Source organism: Primulina tabacum, chromosome 15, assembly GCF_025594145.1.
Source record: "Primulina tabacum isolate GXHZ01 chromosome 15, ASM2559414v2, whole genome shotgun sequence".
NCBI lineage: Eukaryota > Viridiplantae > Streptophyta > Magnoliopsida > Lamiales > Gesneriaceae > Primulina > Primulina tabacum.
Genome location: NC_134564.1, coordinates 32977360 through 32997136, shown reverse-complemented (window position 1 = coordinate 32997136; position 19777 = coordinate 32977360). Strand labels below are relative to the sequence as shown.

The following is a 19777-nucleotide window of genomic DNA, read 5'->3' as shown; positions in this document are numbered from 1 at the left end:
CGATCCTTGTAAATTATCTACTTAAATAAGTCAAGTTAGTCAAATTTTTTGTCTTAGCTCATCATTAACAAAGTACCAGTACCCCTTGAACACAATGAATGCGTGCATATCAAAAAAATTTGTTATCAAATAATGTTTATTTTTTGTGAAAATATAAATATTATGTTGATCTCAGAACTTTAAAATATTATTATCACTTTGGAAAAAAACTAAAATTATTTTTTAAAAAAACTAAAATTTAACGATCTAGAAGACTGAAATGAGAAAATCAAATTACACATATAAAACCAAGAATGAAATGTGCGTTGCAATGAAATAGGTGTCCATATGTTTATTTATAGAAAGTAATATCCATATCCAATATGCTACATTTTGTCATTATTAGAACAAAAAAATAGGATTGTTTCGGCCCATCTCACTACGCTAATGTCTATGGGAAAAAAGGGCAGAAAAATAAAGACATATATATAATAATTGAATGTTCCTGTTCTTGTTGCCACCTTCCCATCGACACTATATTAAACCAGCAGCGATCCAATCCGTCCCACCAAGAAACTCTGCAATGGCAGCCGCTTCAATTCACGCAAGCTTCAGCCAAGCCCTAACCTCAAGGAATTCAACCATGGCGCCAACTCTTTCTCTCAACACGCGAACAGTCCAGCAGCCACGCGCCGCCCTAAGCCGCCTGCACATGGCTTTTCATTTCTCGGCTGTATCAGCTCTACTTTACTACAGAATCTCGAATCTCATGCACGGAAATGTTCCCTTTCTTTCCTGGGCGTTAATAACTGTTTCCGAGATTATTTTCGCCTTTATCTGGACGCTAACCCAGGCTTTCCGGTGGTCGCCGGTCGTGAGGACCGTAGCACCGGAGAATCTCCCATCAGATGAGAAGCTCCCCGGCATAGACGTGTTTATTTGCACAGCGGATCCTAAGAAGGAGCCGGTGGTGGAGGTCATGAACACGGTTTTATCGGCCATGGCGCTTGACTACCCGGTGGAGAAGCTGGCGGTGTATCTGTCAGATGACGGCGGTGCCGCCGTGACGTTGTTTGCAATGAAGGAGGCTTGCTTGTTTGCGAGGAGTTGGCTTCCATTTTGTAGGAAATATGGGATCAAAACTCGGTGTCCGGAGGCGTATTTTTCGTCCGCCGGAGATGACGAAAGGGAACTCAACGGCGGTGGTGATGAATTCGAGGCAAACGAGGAAAGAGTACAGGTGGTGTTTCAGCATCAAAGATACCCACACTCTAAAAAATATTTCGTTGAAATTATTATTTTATTAAATCAAAAAATAGAATTACTATATGAAATAATAACCGATTGAATTTATGATGCAGTCAAATTATGAAATTTTCAAAAGTAATGTGGAGAAAGCTGGTGAGATTGATGAATCCGGGGGGGATGATCGGCCACCTCATTTGGAGGTATACACAATACAATTTGTCATTATTCTATTCTAAATACCTGATAGTTTATATATATATATATATATATTATGTGTGCTAATTAACGTTGCAGGTGATATATGATAACAAGCAAAATCAAGAAATATTAGATGGTCAATGTAAAATGCCACTTCTGGTTTACTTGTCTCGAGAGAGGAGACCATCCTATCCTCATCGCTACAAAGCTGGTGCCCTCAATGCTCTTGTGAGTAGCATTCACTTTCCATCCTATGTTCTTATAGTTTCTACAAAATACTCCATGCGTTAATAATACATACATGTTGTAGCTTCGAGTTTCCGGGATAATGAGCAATGCACCCTACGCTTTAGTCTTGGATTGTGACATGTACTGCAATGATCCTACCTCAGCTAAGCAAGCAATGTGCTTTCATCTTGATCCCAAATTATCACCCTCCCTCTCCTACGCACAGTTTCCTCAGATCTTCTTCAATGTTAGTAAAAACGACATTTATGATGGCCAAGCAAGGGCAGCTTACAAGGTACATAAGTCCTTATTTATTTGTTTTCTTGGTATTTTCTAGCTGGCCTCAAGATACCGTTTCTGTTACTTAAAAGTTTAACACGATTCAATCCTTAATCATGATTTAAATTAATCCATGGCTTATAGACTAAGTATCAAGGCATGGATGGACTAGGAGGGACAGTTTGCGCCGGCACTGGATATTATTTGAGGAAGAAGGCTTTGTATTGCAGTCCTAATCATGAAGGTATTACATCATCTTGAGAGAAACCTTTTTGATGAATTACAAGGATGGAAAGGTGACTAATTTTTGTAAATGGGACAGATGAATTTCTTCTTGAGCCAGAAAAAACCTTTGGTTTCTCTCCAAAGCTGATTGATTCCGTGCAAGCGCTGAATACAAAGAAAGTGAATGACAGGGAAATTTTATCAGATTCAACAGTACACGAAGCCAAAAAGCTCGCCTCTTGCACTTATGAACTGAATACTGGATGGGGGAAAGAAGTAAGTTCTCTTTCTTTAGGTTTTGTTGAAATGCCTCATTGTGGAAGATTTGGTGTGACTCAGTTCATGTCTAGTCCAAATGGGATGTCTTATGTAAGTGGTTGAATAATTCTAAATTTGGATTGCATAAATACTATCAGTTTAGTTTTAACACAGTGAAAAATGCTCTCGATTGAGCACTAAACCAATTTTCTCAGACACAAAATCAAACTCATGAATGGTGGCACTCATAGTTGGATCGAATATTTGCCTCTACATTCTTCTCAAAAATTTCTCTTTTTCGCCAAAGCAAACTACTAATAATTTCTAAATCTTGATATTCTCAGATTGGCTATTCGTATGAATGTTTGCTGGAGAGCACATTCACTGGTTATCTCATGCACTGCAAAGGGTGGAAATCAGTTTACCTATACCCAAACAGGCCTTGTTTCTTGGGCTGCACAACTATCGACATGAAGGATGCCTTGATTCAGCTCATGAAATGGGCTTCAGGGTTGGTTCAAGTCGGGCTCTCGAGGTTTAGCCCGCTCACTTATGGCACGTCAAGAATGTCGATCCTGCAAAGCATGTGTTATGCATACTTTGCGCTCTCGCACTTTTTCTCCGTTGCTTGCTTGTTGTATGGCACAGTTCCTCAACTATGCTTCCTTGCCGGTGTTCCTTTGTACCCAAAGGTAATTACCCTTTCCATCTATTTCTATCCAGTCTCTCAACCCCTTCCCATGTTAAAAAATTATAAATTATATGAGTAATTTCTTAAAATATTCATGTTTTGCATCATCTATTACAAAGTGCGCCACTTTCTTTTTGTATCAGGGTATAGTTGGGTATGAAGAGTTTGTTTTCTTCTCTCTTTTTTCTAAAAAGACTTCATTTCGTCAGGCTTTGTACATATCCTCTCTGCTCTCGAGGAACTTGTCCATGAGTCGAGGGTGCGACATTAACATCATAATAACACAATCACTCTTATTACCTCATCTCATGTTATTTTCATCATTTATTCCAGGTGACGAGCCCTTGGTTTGCAGCATTTGCAACAGTGTTCCTATCCTCTCTTGCCCAGCATTTATACGAAGTCCTCTCCAGTGGCAGCTCCATCGGGACAATGTGGAACGAAGAGCGAATTTGGATGATAAAATCAGTGACAGCCTGCCTGTTTGGATGCCTGGACGTGCTGATGAAATACATCGGCCTGGCCAGAGCAAATTTCAGGCTCACCAACAAATCTGTGGAGAAAGAAAAGCTGGAGAAATACAAGAAAGGGGAGTTAGATTTTCAGGGCGCCAAGATGTTCATGATACCATTGACAATGCTGGTATTGCTGAATTTGGGATGTTTTGTTGGGGGCATGAAAGGTTTGATTAATAAAGGGAATGTTGGGGAGATGCTAGGACAGGGTTTGCTTTCTTCGTATATTCTTGTTCTCAGTCGACCAATCTTGGAGGGATTGATACCAAAAGTTGGGAAGTGATTTGTGTTTCTATATTTGGAGATTTTAAACGAGAATGTCGATCGTCAGCCTGATGTAACAATTCCAATGGGAAAATGCAGTATTTATTATATCTTCTTTAATGTGTCGTGTGGTATTACCGAGTGTAGGCAAATTGCACTAGTGAATCAGAAAACCTCTGGTTGTCTGCTTCCTTATTTGCAGTCTCTGGGTTGAAATTACATGTCGCTATTATTAGAAAACTAAGTAGCAGAAACTAACTGATAACACCGTGCCCCTATAAAGAGAACTTGCAGCATAAAGTCATGCTATGGAATGACACACAGTATAAAATATAACAAATTCAATTCACATAATTTCGAAGCCAAAGGTGTCCAATCAAATGTCATAAATCAAATGTCATACAATCTTCAAATTCCAAAGCTCTAATATTCACATACAGAAGAAATACCATCTAGGTTGTTATCAGAGGTAGAAAGTTACAGATTTTACTATGTTACATCCGGTGATACACATTGAATCTTCTGTAGTATTGCTGCCCCAGTCGATGTGTATCACCTAGTGTAGCACAAAAAATCCGAATGTTAAGAATCTTAACCACCACCATGTCCTCAACGCCCATGATATAAAATCAAGAATGAAACGATGCCCCAAACCTTGATTGCCACTCCATGCAATCTTCAAAATCAAAACTACTAGCACAATCCAGCAACGCATTTTGTTGCTGCTCGTACCGACACATATAATTTAAACCAAAAAGTAACTCGCAGATAGCTGCTTCTGTCTTCTCACGATCAGCAAAATACAATGTCTGTAGCAAAAGAACATTAGTCCTTGTGACAATTTGATGTTGTTCGAAATTGCGCTCACTCTGCCACCTGATCATGCTATGTGCCAGCGGGGCAAGCCATTTAAGCATTGCATCAAGCCTGTCCCTCCAATCATGTGCCAGAGGTGCATCATAAATAGCCAATTGTTTAACATAAGACTTCAATTTAGTCTTCAAGTTTTTTCTTAGGCTCGTTGGGAGCATCTTATATAAATCATCTCTAGCTTCTTCACCAACCAAATGTGGGTAGCGAAGCAGTTTCTCTATGACAATTATAACATTGGCATAATGCAAAGCTAAAGCAGAGCCTCCAACGGTGCTAGGAGGGGCATACACCAGTAACTTACTCCTCAGCCCAAACCTCTTACTATTGACCAAATTGCCTTTGAACTTCCTCCGGTCTCTGCTGGAAGGACCGCCATTGATGCGGTGAACAAAGCATCCTGAACAATTGGGATGCTCGCTTGCCACACCACTTGCACTAAAACAACCTGAAATTTGGCTACTTTTATCGTCATAAATGGCAGCATCATCATCATCCACTTTAGATGCGGAACTGCTCAAACTTAAGCATTCCATGAACATCCTCCCTGGACTCATACCACATGGAAGGTTGAAATCTTCATGACTGAATAAACCTCGTTCACCTTTCTGCGATCCCAAATTTGGTCTAAAGCTTGCAGGCCTCCGCTCCAACCTCTCTTCTACATTAGACCTTGCAAGATTATAACAATTACACTTGGTTGAAGTGGACTTTATAAAACTAGCATCTCCTTGAACTTCCCTAAGTACATCCAAGTGACTGGATCTCCGCCCAGAATCTTTTGTGACAGGCCCCAAAGTCCTGCTTAAACCAACTTGTGATCTGAAAACCAACAGATTAGAAGCATCACTCTTTGGAAGGCCGTCGCCAAAGACGATATGAATCCGTGCACAAACTGTACAAACGGTCCTTGCTAACAGCTCCACAACCTTGTCATATGTCCGATTCCACAGCGAAACATCCTTCAAATGCTTCACGTCTTGTTTCTGCCATGTCAACTTCTGTTCAAAAGCTTTCCTACTCTCCTCATGCTGGTTCTGCTCAAACTTCTTTGTGGCGACCTCCAGCTCATTCATAACCTCCATTTCACTATACAAACTAACAGTAGAATTCACATACCGCTCCATTTTCCTCACCATACTCTCCATATCTTTAACCAAAAACCCCAACTCCTTGATGTCAATCACCCCAGAACTAATATCCCCATATACATGCTCAAATCCCTGCAATGCTGGGATTGTGCATTTCATCCCTAACCTGGACACGACGCTAGCAACTCTATTCAAATCATCATGTTTCTCCAGAAGCGCCAGTTCAAGAAGCATCTTTTCATCACTAGACACAAGTGTTTTAATGCCCTCAGACTTTAAGATCTCATTCTTGAGCTTAGATATCTCACTTTCAGTCAAAGATTTGTGCAAATGTATAATCTTAGACATGACATTAGCAACTTCAAAAGAAAGTATTCCTATAATTTGTCTCTGTGGCGGCCCTTGTTTTTTGTTCAATGATTTAGCTAAATTTTCAATATATAAAGCATGCTTCAAATTACTACTCACCTGATTACCAATTTTTAATATCCAAGGTTCCGATACCATTTCCACCTCCTTTCGAGAAATAGATCCAAAATTATCACGTCCCATTTCAGATCTGGCAGCTAGTTTTCCACTGGCATTTAGCATTGCACAAAGGCAATCTCCCGAAAAGTAACCTGTCAAACTCCTATAAATTAAAAATCGAACAGTTAGGGCCAAATATGGTTTCTTTATCTAGTATAACCATCAAATTGCCAATGAGACAGCAAAAACTCAACAGAAACCAAAAGGGTTGTGAGATTGTGTCAAGAAAACCGAAGACAATAAGGTCCAGAAGCGGAAACAGCGCTCCGAGTTACTCTAAAACATAACACAAAAAAACAAAAGAAAGAAACAGCGCTCCAACTCTGTGAAACTGAAATTAGATTGCAGTTTCAGGAAGCGTGGTTAAAGGAATGCAGTTTTTGTGGAGCTTTGCAATTGATTAGTGAAGAGAGGGGTGAAGAAACGGAAGGAGGATGGAGGGAAATGAAATAGAATGGATTTGCTTGGTAAAGAAATGGACCAAGTTCTGTGTCGTGTGTGTTTTCGAGGAGATTTGGAGTGAATGATATTTCAAAACGAAAGGCGACCTTTCTCAACAACTATGTGTTTGACTTTGTTTGTTGGGGTTAATTATCTTTTAAACTATTTAACCATATTTTTTAATTGTAATTTATGCTTGATCATGTTCCTGTTTTTCCTCAAAGCAAAAACTTGTGTGAAATGGTATCACGGGTCGTATATCTTATTTGAATCATACATAAAAAAATATTAATTTTTATGCTAAGAGTATTACTTTTTATTGTGAATATCGATATGATTGACACGTTTTACAAATAAAAATTTGTGATATCATGGAAAAAGGGGTCTAAACATCCCAAAAAAGCGCAACATTAATTAGCCAGTGTGTTTGGTGGATAAGACAAACTAAATTTGTAGACTATAATAATGGGTTTGGTTGAAAGTTACAATTTTTGCCACAAAAATGTCATAAATATGCTCATTTTTCAAGTTACCGAAAAAATAATAAAATCTACTCATTTACATACTAATATTATAGGAAACTTTTTTTTAAAAAAATGACAATAATTACAAAACACACCAAATTCTATGAAATCTTCGTTCACAGCCGACATGGTGATAAAATAACAACATATATTTTCTTGCTAGAACTAGAATAAACTTATTCGTATGTTTTTAGTGTAGTTGTACATTCATTATGTGTCTTTTACATTAAATTTTTTTAAAATATATATTGGCACATAATCCCCCAAAGTATTTTGGATGGAAAAATATATCCAAATTCCATTTGTAGGGCTGACAAATGCGACTTTTGCCAATTAAAAGTAGTCGTAATACGTTTTCGACAAATTTAGAAAGTCAATGCACGTAAAAAGTGTAGCACCATATTCACATAGTCAGGATGAACCTTTCAGGTCCATTTCCATTAATAAATTTTATTGGAAACAATTGTGTTGTTTTCCACGATTTCAAATTACATAGTTTGTTTCGATAAACAAAAATTCAAGCAAATAGAAATTCATTCTAAATGATTTTAATAATAATTATGATAGACCACTACCCGACTAAAATCATCATTCTCAAGTCACTACACGTTTTGTACATGGAAACTGTTTCATAAAGAAAATTTTCTTTTAAATCGAACACAAATAACTTTCACTCGTATTTACTATATTTTTTAAAGTAGTATTTATTCTAGTTGAGAAAAGTATATAACATTTTTACAGTTAATCGCAAACTTAGTTAGAGTATGAGTGGAGTTGTCAAATCCGGGAGTAATATATAGTTGGAGTTGGTATTTTTGGTTTAGGTGAAAGAGAAGTGGTTGTGGACATGGCAAATAAATTGAAGGGGGATTTGTATGTCCGAAGACAATTAACAAATGACAAAAAACACGAACGACATGTTACCTAAACTGCGTTTCAACAGTTCCATAGACTTTAAATAGTATAAGATTATGATAAAATCAGCTAGACTTTTATTTTACTTTCTTTTTTTTTTTATAAGTAAAAGTCGTCACAGTCAACGATGCAAGATTAAATATCGAATTACTACATAAAAACTCTTGTAATACATTTTTACGGATCAATTTTGTTAGATGGATCTCCAATCATCCGATCGGATTACATGGTCAAAACTAAAATTATGATCTTTAAGTCAATGATTCGTTGGTAAAATCAAAACAGCGCTGGTCGTGATTTTCTAATAAGCGTTTGTCTTGTCCATGGAGAAATGAATAATTTGCAGCGTATGGGAATACCTTGTGTGATCGGACTTTTAATCAGCTTATTCCTAAGTCAGCTTAAAAAAAGCCCACAGTGACCCAAATCAATGATTCGGGAAAAAGTAAGCCCGATTGTATGCCTATATCAATCAATATTATTCAAATAATAATATTTAGTTCCTTATTACATGTTTTTAAAATGAATTTCGAGATTAGTTATTCAAAAGTGCAATGTATTTTCACAATTTCAAATTTTGAGATATTATAGTCACGCAGATTGCCTACATGAACTTAACTTATGGAGGAGGGGATATTTCATATTTCTTTACATATTATTCGGAGAAATGGTCTTTGGGTCCTTTAAGTTAGACCGATTTCTGTTTTGACTCTTTATGTTTTAAAACTCGATAATATTCATGTCTCTTTTTTATTTTTTGTTATTTTCATCTCATTCTACCTAAATGTCCAATTTCACTTAAAATTGTTGGTTACATATTGGAATAAGAGGTGTTAAGATTGAGACTTGGGCCTACTCAATCCCAAAAGCTGCTCAAGGGGGAGGATTGTCAAAGTCCATATATGCAACTCCCGTGAATTTTATCCAAACGATGTGAGACGATTAACACACCTTCCTTATGCACAAGAATGAACATATGGAACGTGAAGTTTACAAGATAACTAGTGGTCCAACTATGGGCAATCCAAAACATAACGGTGAAATCTGAACCCTGATGATATGTTAAGATTAGATTTGGACATAACTCAATCTCAAAAACTAGCTCAAGTGTAGGATTGTCCAAATCTATGTATATAAATCTCAATGATATTATCTAACAAATATGACATAAAACATGGAATGAGACGACATTAAAGTCGGGGATTTTTGAGTTGGCAATGAATTTTTTTCCCATGTCATTTAATTACATTATATCAATTTAAAAACAATGAAAAGAAAAAGGTGAACCATTTTATAGAAATGGGAGCAAATGAGTCCCTCGAAATCCACTACACAAAGAAGAACCATTGCCAAAAGAAATCGCTGAAAGTGACGTACAAGAAAATATAACAGCATAGCAAGGAGGAGGGAGAAAAAAGAAGGTTATAGCTTTGACGTAAAAGAATGATGACAAACATACGGTTGTAAATGAATCCAGTTGCTAACAAGTTATTTAGAGCTCGGATTGATAAAAAGTTTGTTCGAGTTTGTTTGTTAATCTTATCTAACGAGCTTGATTACGAAGCGAGACAATTTTATCGAGCTAAACTCGTGTTTCAGATATTTGGGCTGTTCGCGATATATAGATCTAGCTTGGCTCGTTTACGTGGCTTGTGATCTCGAGCTCAACTCGTTCACTGTTCATGAACATTTTTGTTTATTTGGCTTGTAAGCTCTGAATAGCTCGTGAATCGCTTAGTTTGTTTGCATCTCTAATAGTAAATAATTAAAATATGATTCAAAATCTTATAATGACATTGCCACGTTGACATATTTAAAAAAATAAATTAAATAATCATATATAAAGATAATTCTTAGAATAAAATAATAATTGTATATGTTTATTTGGCTTATGATTAATCAATAAATTAAAATCGAATCTGAATATATCATAAATAATTTGAAATTGATAAATTTGTTACAAGTAATAATAGTGTGTTTATTTCATTGATGATAATACTTCACGCACTATCAATGATCAAAATTCAACCATGGATTTATTAATTCGTTAACACATTCATCATTAATACTAGTAAAAAATGCACGGTGTTGCATGTGTTATTACTATATTAAACAATTAACACGAAATTATTTTCAATTTAAAAAATTTGTTCGATTTAAAAGTGGAGTCTTTTTTTTAAGTTTTTTTCTATGTAAAATGTAGAGTGATTCGAGGAGGATTTTAGTAGGATAGTGAAAATAACAATGAAATTAAATATTTTTGTATCTTTCAAAATAATTACTTTAAAAATCTCATACGTAATATATAGTATAATTTTTTTCAAGCTTCACAAAGTTTGACTCTACATAACCATCTTCCATTGAAACACTCAAACCTTTCCTTTGAAAAAAGTGATAATAAACCACCGAGTTTTGCCACGTTGCTATTCAATGTGCAGCCCCACCATTTTAAATTTTTATTAAATTATCCAAACAGGTGTATTGTAAGCATCTCCTTGTCCGGAAGACGACTATCACTTACTTTATCAGACTAATTGCCCACACCTCAACTTCTGTCGGGCTTATCTTCCAAGTTTAAGCATTGAAAATCAACTCGTATGATCCACATACTAGAGTGAGATACATTACAAAATTTGAAGCTCGAATTAGTTATAATCAAATTCGAATTCGATTTAAAACTCAAAAATTTTGAAAATTCTCGTGAACAAGCTCAGTTACACTCTTATGCTAAATCATCAATTTGAAGTAAAATAAATAGATTTGTTTTTGATCAATCATGTATATATATATATAACACAATTATTTGAAAATGGAAAAAAATTGTGTGGGACGATCTCACGGGTCGTATTTTATTAGACGGATCTCTTATTTGGGTCATACATAAAAAAATATTACTTTTTATGTTAAGAATATTACTTTTTATCGTGAATATCGGTAGGGTTGACCCCTCTCACATACCAAGATTCGTAAGACCGTTTCACAAAATCATACTCTTTGTAAATTTATAACCTTAAGTAATAATATAGATATTAATCCTTAGATTAGTTTTAAAAAACATTAATTCGTTCCAACGCATTCAAATATATTCTAGAAATGAAATAACTTTCTATGTCAAAAACAAGGATGGAAATCGAATTTTATTTGGTTTTATGTTTTCAAGTCGACACCGTCTTAAATCAAAACCAGGCTAAATACAAAACAATTCTGTTTGTAAAACAAAAAATCCACCATTTACATCTCATGAACATCTATGAATTCACATTATCGACCAAAAAATAAGCTAGTAAAACGATATTGTCATCTATCTAAATTCCCGGCAATAATGGAACCGGCTCATAACCGGACGGCTGCGCCGGGTGCTGCCATTTCTTTATAACCACAGCCGGCTTCTCAGCCACCGTCGCAGGCGCCGACGATTGGTTTTTACGGTCAGAGAAGGCCTTGATCTCATCCGTCAGATGATTCGACAGAATCAACGGCGACAAGAGTGGTATGGCCACATTCCATTCCGTCGCCGGAGCGATCTGTATAGAAGCGGGTGCACACCTCTGTAAACGGATCGATTGGCGACGCGCCGACATATTGCCTTCCCTGATATCAGCCCTGCAAATCCAATCGGGAAGAAAATTGGTGAGAAATTGTTTGAATAATTGAGAAAGAAATGCCTTTGAGCATGCGGGGAGATGGAATGGGGATTGGAGGTTATAAATAATGGGCACGTGGATTACACGCTTGGGCGAAATATGTAATTTACTTTCGGTCAAAGAAAATCTGTAATATTGCCTTTCTAAATAATCGAAATTTTGTCTTAAAATTTCTATTGCATTGAGATCTATGGCTGTGGTGTTCTTACGTGGCCATTTTTGGACCGACATAGTCAAAATGTTGATTCCATGATGAAGAAATCTTAAACGTAATGAACAAATTAATCCATATTAAAAATAAGGTGATAAAATCTGTGGATTTGAAAGGATTCATTAATCCAATTGCCCTTTCCAGTCAGTTGACCTTTTGTTCAGCTCAATTTTTGAATTTTTTTAAAGCTCTGTAAAATATTTTCTAAAAATCTATTTTTAAAATCATATGAATTTTATTCGGAAAAACTAAAACAATCACAATATTTATCACATTCTCTCTCTATCTTCCCACTCATTTAATTTGTTTCTTTTTTTTTTTGCCACCGAAATTATATTCTTTTTTCCTCGATATAATAAGTCAAAAGTTACTTATTTAATGTCTCTCAATCTTAATCTTAATAATACAATATAAAAGTATAAATAGTGAAAATGAAAGGAAAGTAATAGACTTACACAAAAACTCATAGGTATGTTTTTTAGTAAATTTTATTAGATAAATTTTCGATTCGATTTATAAAAATATTTTTTTGTCTAAAATGTTATTTTTCATTACAAAAATATCATTTCTTATTAGTTATGATACGAAGAAATATTGTTTAATACATGCTGATCTGAGTAAAAAATAGTAATTTTTTTCGAAAGTATTATTTTTCACTGTAAAATATTATTATTTTTTTTAGCTATGTTAAGAATATATTGTTTAATATATTATAGTTTGATTGAAAAATGTTAATTTTTATGTCAATGATATATTTTGTAATATATACTGATTTAAGTGAAAAAATATTAATTTTTATGTCAAAAATATTAATTTTTAGTACATTTGTGGAATCAACTCGTGACTATTGCACATGAGACATATTATTTATTTTAATAATATTTAAAAAAAATTAATATAATTCTTTATTTAATATACAAATTGTAAAAATATCTTCCTGTCTCACGGTAGAAGAAAATTGTCGATCCACTACATTGGTGCGAGTACTGCATAAATTAATGCTTTTTAAATTATGCCATTTGAGTTAATGTTTTTTGATTTTTAATTTTTAAAAATATCTCTTATACCTGAAGGATTAACTGTAAAAATCCAATATATAAATTCGGTTTACGTAAAATAAAACAAATTAATTTAGACTGAATCTTGTTAACAAAGAAGAAAACTAGTTTTGTTTTGTTTTATTTTTGAGAAAGTTGATCGAAAAGATGATTCGGACGAAATGCATCAGGAAATTAAAATGAAATGAAACGCGGTCTGACTCCCTAACGTAATTCCGACGATTGCCAGTTGTTGAACTGAAATTGAACGTGGCTAATCATATTTAAGGAACGAGTCAAATTACGAATTTATAATTAAAATTGAACTTTTCATTTACTCAAATATTTGTGTCTACCTCAAACCATGAGCTGAGCTGTAACTTTAATGTTTTTTTTTCAGGAATATTTATAATTTATTTAGTTTATATTTATAACGATGATCAAAATATAATTGTAAAAAAATAGTCAGGTATTATTATAAATTAAAAAAATAAATAAAAAAGGAAAGATAAATAAATATCCACGGAGGAATTGATGTTCAAATAATAAAAATTCTATCCACTTTATCGTACAAATTTATGTGAGTGTTGCGTAAAATTTTAATATGTTTTTATCATATTTTGTAAAAAAATTGAGTGAAATTTATAGATGTTCTTATAAATACGAGAAAAACTTGTGTTAAACGATCTCACAGTCATATTTTGTGAGACAGATCTCTTATTTGAGTCATCCATAAAAAGTATTATTTTTTATGCAAAAAACATTATTTTTTATTGTGAATATCGATAGGGTTGAATCGTCTCACAGATAAAGATTAGTGAAACCATCTCACAGGAGATCTATTGTATAAATATATACTTTACAAATGTAAAGAAAAAATATATACAATATATATATATATTTCCACTTTTGCGGCTAACACAATAATTGCCACCACAGTGATGTCATACACAAACAATATGAATTCCATTTCCAAAATTAGGCAGGCGAGTAATCATAAAAATTATATTCTGATTCACACAAAAAAAAAATATCTATTCTGGTGCAAAAATTGAGCAAAGTCCTTTTGTCAACCCAGCATCATATAAATTTTGTTATATAATAATAATAATAAATACAAATTTTGGGACTTTTCTATCATTTAAATTAGAAGTGAGTAAAATCCCGACTCGATTAATTCGAAAATTTTATTTTTTTTATTTTATTTTGTCTGATAACTTATACATCGATTTAATGTGGGTACCGATCATTTATGGGACAATAAAGCTTCTTTGGCATCGATGAGCACAATTTTGAATTATCTATTACTTTAATTAGATCAACAGTATTTTCCAATACATTTTCTATTATATATATATTTTTTAAACAGTTCATTTGATTTTTGATTTTTTTATTTGATAAATAATAGATATCCCGGTCAATTAAAAAATAATAATAATTGGATTTTCAAATTATTACATCGAGACTTCCATTATAGATCTTATCGCTGGTTCTTTCATGAGATATCCGAAGTAACGCCCCTTATCTTGTTCTTGCCATCCACAACATGTGCACGTTAGAGAGGCGCGGCCAGTTTTTCATTCTGACGTTAACCGGCGTCAACAAAACAGATCAGGAGCACCGACTAAACCCTTCGCTGATTTCCTCGATCCGGTCGGCTCTAGCGGAAGTGAAGTCCCAAGCTGTTGACGGATCGGCTCTGATCACTTTATCCGAAGGCAAATTCTTCTCCAACGGCTTCGATCTCAGACATGCCCAAGTCGTTGGAGTCAAATCCGGCTCAAACCAGGCCGCCGTAGACGAGCTTCTCCGTATGGTGGATCTGTTCAAAGGAGTCGTCGCCGACATGATGGCTCTTCCTATGCCGACCATCGCCGCCGTCACTGGCCATGCCGCCGCGGCTGGGTTGATGTTAGCCATGAGCCACGACTACGTCACGATGGCGTCGTCGAGGAGTGTGTTATACATGAGCGAGCTGGATATAGGCATGACTTTGCCGGATTATTTCATTGCTCTTATCAGGGGGAAAGTCGGATCCAGTTCGGATCGGCGGAGATTGGTGCTTCAGGCTGCGAAGGTGAGGGCGGAGGATGCGGTGGCGATGGGGATTGTTGACTCGGCGCACGGTAGCGCGGAGGAGGTGGTGGCGGCTGCAATGCGCACGGGGGAGGAGTTGACGAAGAAGAAGTGGAGTGGGAAAGCGTATGCGGGTATTCGGCTTGCTCTGTACCCGGAGGTTTGCGGGTTATTGGGATTGAAGGATGTGACGGTAACGCCTTCAAAACTTTGAAAATGAGAAAGTGAAATGCAATAGAAATAAATAAATAAATAAATAAATAAATAAATAAAGGTATGCTAATTGCTACATTATGGTTTGTTTCATTTTCCGAATCATCGCCCTTCTTTTGAATTTTTATATTTAAATACATTAGAGTCGAATCATATTATTAAGAAATTATGTCATAGAATTACCAGAAAATTGAAATTATTAATAGTTCAAAGAATATTAAAATTTGTACTTATAATATTCGAATACACACGTTATGTTTATCTAATTCGTTCAACGACAGATAAAAAAACAAACGACAATAAAAAAATACAAAAATGATGTTTTGTAAATAAATACCTACCCAAACTTGATGTAGATAGAAAGATATTAATTGTTACTATTATGAATGAAGTTTAGATTAAAAAAAAAAAAGCACAGGGATCAATATCATTTTAAAAAAGTAGTGAGTTTATTATACAATATACTTATTATACGGAACAAAATAATTGAATTTAAATTGATAATCATGGAATTACCAGGATAACAGAAAAAACAAGAAAAGTTTATTTTCTAATACTTGGTGTCTAAAAAAATGACGTATAAACCCATTTTTAATGGGTTAAAACACCCCAATTGTACAAGATCAGAAATCAAACCAAGATTTTATAATAATAATAATAATATTGGCAAAAACTTGTGTAAAACAATCTCATGTGTCGTATTTTGTGAAACAGATATCTTATTTGAGTCATCCATGAAAAAATATTATTTTTTATGCTAAGAGAGTATTATTTTTTATTGTGATTATCAATAAGGTTGATCCGTCTCATATATAAAAATTCGTGAGACGATCTTAGAAGAGACATATTCAATAATATTATACGAAAATATACTTCTGAACAACATAGGTAATGCGGTATAGGCTGACAAAAATCCAATTAAAATTGCAATGCTAAACGATAATATTCAACAGCACCAAAAATCTTGATGGCATCGTACTCTGGGATGATCGACTCTTTCGTCAATTAAAAATAAATAAAATTGAGAAAAAAATAGACTGCCACGTCAAATTTTGGTGCCATTGTGGAAGCCAACTAAAGAACAAAATAAAAATCCAATCTTTAAAACTAGAACAAACTAATTCCGAATCCTACGACTCAAGCTGTCTTGGGTTTAGGGGCCTTTTTCTGTGGTTGCTTCTTCCTCGGGATAGAGTTCTTCATCCCCAGGAAAAATAGCAGTGCACCAACAAATGCCGCACACTGCCCACCAAAATGTAAATCAAAGTAAATCAAATTGAGATTATGATGTAACGTTGGTATGATGTAATGTTGGTGTGAGAATAAGAGAAAATTTACAGTAACAAGATGGAAACAGGGGCGCATATTCGGATAGTCGCTTTCATTATTGATCAGAATAACTAAGTTTAAGTCATACTCAAGAAGGTGTCGAGTTGGTCTGTGTGTCAAGTAAAATGCAAGTGTATCAAAGCTGGGCAGGAGGTACAATTACAGCAGAAAGTCTGATAAAACTTGGGATAATACAGTCCTATATTATGTCAGCAACATGAAGTCCTTTATTTGAGTTTGAAGGTTTCGGTTTTACCTGGAGGAACTCATGCACGAGCCTGATAAATTCTGGCTCACCAAAATCGTAGTTGTAAAAGTCATACAACATAGGTGCTGTCAAAACCAAGCACGATATCTGCACGATTCAACAAAAAAGAACATAAATATATTGGTAACAAGGTGTTAACATGTTTGACATCGAGTAAGGTATAAGTATATTGAAGAGAGTTCATACCAGAAGAAAAGCACCAAAACCACTGCCAAGCACAAATAAAATACCTCCTAACCCCTTCAAGAAAATACAGGCAGCGACAAAAGTCTTGGACTGCAAAACTTACAACATAAAACATGAGGAAAAAAATCATTTTGCGCTCCAGAAGTTATCAAGAATACAGGAGCCTTTACATCAACATGTAAATTGCTATTCCCGATTCTGTTATCAACAAACTTCTTGACAAAATGTAGCTTGGGAGCCCATTCTTTAGCTGCAGGTCCACCATCGTCTCCAAATTCATTGAACCTACAATATTGAAAGCCGCATCAGTAGAAGGCAACTCAATACAATGTTTTGAAACGGGGATGGTCGATGATTTACGTTGAAAACAAAAAAACCAGATGTTTATTTCCTTAAAATTTCTGACTAAAAAATATGACTTGGGGCTCACAACCATACATACAAACAAAATTTATCAAGCGTGTGAAAAATTTATATCAAAAACTAGAAGCCTCCATTGGTCTGAAAATCTGGGTAAGCAATCGGACTTTGAAAATCTTAATATGTCTGGATAATTGACTGTTTAGCAAACAAGTATAGCTAACATTAGGGACATCGATGGCAAGTCTACAGAACTCAACTTTAACCTAATTTTGATGGCTCTAATCCCAAATGTTAAATAAAATTTATCAGTAATATCGAAACAGTAACCCATATCCAAGTTCTCTTTTCATCCATTTTTATTTTAGCCGAAATCTCCACATTTCGGTTTTGTATAGACAATCACAATTTAAGATTTAAGAATCCACCATATCAGCTTTAATATCTCATCATCCAATTAATAATTTGATTCTTGAAAATTTATCATGTCAAGAAGGTGATACATGTTAACAATGAATTGTGATGGATGAAAAACACAATGTCAGACTAAATGAACTAAGGATATCAAATGGTAAAAGTTGCTCACTTCATTGGCGGTTCGTAAAAAACAACGATACCTTCAAATTACCATCAACTAAATCTATGAAAGGATGACTGCAAAAAGTTGATCAGCAAATGCTCATTTGTATACTTACTCTGTATATCTTAGTATTTTAAGCTCCATTATAAATACCTAGAGTATGATAACATGAAGTTACATTATCACAATAAGAATCATCACTAGAGAGAAATCACTTTAAGCAAGCAGACCAAAACCAGGTGGAATGTATCGCATAATCAAGTGGCAGAAGAAGTTAAATTTCGAAATGTATAAAGGAAAATGTACTTCATTGAAACAATCACAAGTACCATAAGCTCTTCTCGAAAATATCAAAGTAGTGGGATCGAAAATATCAAAGTAGTGGGAAAAGCTGAGGTCCTCTTTCTTGTTGACAAGAGCAATTATAAGCAAAAGTTCCGTAAAAATTTAATCTTGGCCCCTTATTTTCATTTCCACAGTGTGAAACAGCGTTCACGACTCAAAATAGAAAAAAACATGGTTCAGTTCCAACATAAAGGAGTGTCGAAATGCAGGAAGAATGGAAACCACGAATGAAAAACCTGAAAACTCAGGGTCCAATAAATCGTGCCTATCAAGGACGAAACAAAACCAAGAAGCTATATTTTTTTTTGTTTTATCTTCTCTGATTCATAAATGGTTTAGCAAATTGCTCCGCCAAAGAAAAAAATGGTAGATCTGAAACTATGAGTCAATGCCATAACAAATATTTCTACCTTCAACTTATTAGCATCCCCATATAGAAACACGTATACACATCTGTAGCTATAACAGATCTAATTACAGGTAAAGAGAGAACACTGAAAAAGAAAGAGCGAATTGGGTTACATTTGCCAGGCAGACAGGATGAAGATGTAAGCAAAGAGCAGTCTTCCAAGAAAAGAAAAGAAACCCATCTTTCACAATCCCCAGCCTTTTGCTCTTCCGCTTTATCCCTCTCCGTTGCGTGTGTGCTGAGTACCGTGAAAAACGGGGTAAAAAGAAAAGGGATCGAGATTGAGAAGGCAAAAACTTGTCAGTAATATAATGATGATGATGATGATGATTTGAATAGTGATTTTGATAATATCAGCGCTAATAATAATTCAGAGCACAGCTAATCATCAATTCTAAAAATGAGCTCTTTATTTCCTGACCGAATTCTTCACCAGCTAGCCAATCTATCTTTTAAACGACTAAATGTGCATGGTTCAATGATGGAGCCAGAAACATGACTCTACTCGAATTATAATTTTAAATTTTAAAATCTTTTAATATTTTATATTAATCTATTCAAACTAATATCAAATTAATCCAAAATTTACATATTAATTTTTTTGAAGAAAAATCAAGCTAGCCCGGGTGTAAGATAATGCGGTTCCACCACTGCATGCGCCACTATGAACGGGGGTTGGAAGGATTAGTTCGATGTAATATGGCTATTAAGAGAGTTGTTTCATTTTTTTCACATGATACAATAGATTGAGCAATGTCTCAATGAACCTTACTACCCAAAGTAGTTTCGAATAACTCCAAGTATGTTGTTATAGATGTAGATGTCTGGAGTCTGGTCGTTTGGAGTTTTGTTGTTTGTTATACAA

General features: G+C 34.7%; 5 protein-coding genes across 5 annotated transcripts; 2 read left to right on the top strand and 3 right to left on the bottom strand.

Annotated features, from left to right (window-relative positions):
• Window positions 1–432: 432 nt before the first annotated feature.
• On the top strand, window positions 433–3993 carry LOC142527999 (quillaic acid 3-O-glycosyltransferase CSL1-like). The gene is made up of 8 exons (XM_075633030.1): window positions 433–1219; window positions 1341–1427; window positions 1522–1653; window positions 1736–1948; window positions 2077–2176; window positions 2255–2433; window positions 2760–3107; window positions 3440–3993. The coding sequence occupies exons 1-8, from the start codon at window positions 479–481 to the stop codon at window positions 3902–3904; spliced, it is 2265 nt and encodes a 754-aa protein (XP_075489145.1). The 5' UTR covers window positions 433–478; the 3' UTR covers window positions 3905–3993.
• Window positions 3994–4211: 218 nt separating this feature from the next.
• LOC142527418 (uncharacterized) lies at window positions 4212–6922 on the bottom strand. The gene has a single exon (XM_075632219.1). The coding sequence runs from the start codon at window positions 6435–6437 to the stop codon at window positions 4515–4517; it is 1923 nt and encodes a 640-aa protein (XP_075488334.1). The 5' UTR covers window positions 6438–6922; the 3' UTR covers window positions 4212–4514.
• Window positions 6923–11559: 4637 nt separating this feature from the next.
• Window positions 11560–12115, bottom strand: LOC142526098 (uncharacterized protein At4g14450, chloroplastic). The gene is made up of 2 exons (XM_075630367.1): window positions 12108–12115; window positions 11560–11857 (listed from the first exon to the last, which is right to left on the bottom strand). Exons 1-2 carry the CDS (start codon window positions 12113–12115, stop codon window positions 11560–11562), a joined length of 306 nt encoding a protein of 101 aa, XP_075486482.1.
• A 2500-nt stretch (window positions 12116–14615) lies between these two features.
• On the top strand, window positions 14616–15634 carry LOC142527692 (enoyl-CoA delta isomerase 2, peroxisomal-like). The gene has a single exon (XM_075632584.1). The coding sequence runs from the start codon at window positions 14693–14695 to the stop codon at window positions 15434–15436; it is 744 nt and encodes a 247-aa protein (XP_075488699.1). The 5' UTR covers window positions 14616–14692; the 3' UTR covers window positions 15437–15634.
• Window positions 15635–16286: 652 nt separating this feature from the next.
• On the bottom strand, window positions 16287–19400 carry LOC142525759 (uncharacterized). Its single transcript, XM_075630051.1, has 5 exons — window positions 19026–19400; window positions 17389–17503; window positions 17219–17308; window positions 17021–17119; window positions 16287–16677 (listed from the first exon to the last, which is right to left on the bottom strand). The coding sequence occupies exons 1-5, from the start codon at window positions 19091–19093 to the stop codon at window positions 16573–16575; spliced, it is 477 nt and encodes a 158-aa protein (XP_075486166.1). The 5' UTR covers window positions 19094–19400; the 3' UTR covers window positions 16287–16572.
• Window positions 19401–19777: the final 377 nt, after the last annotated feature.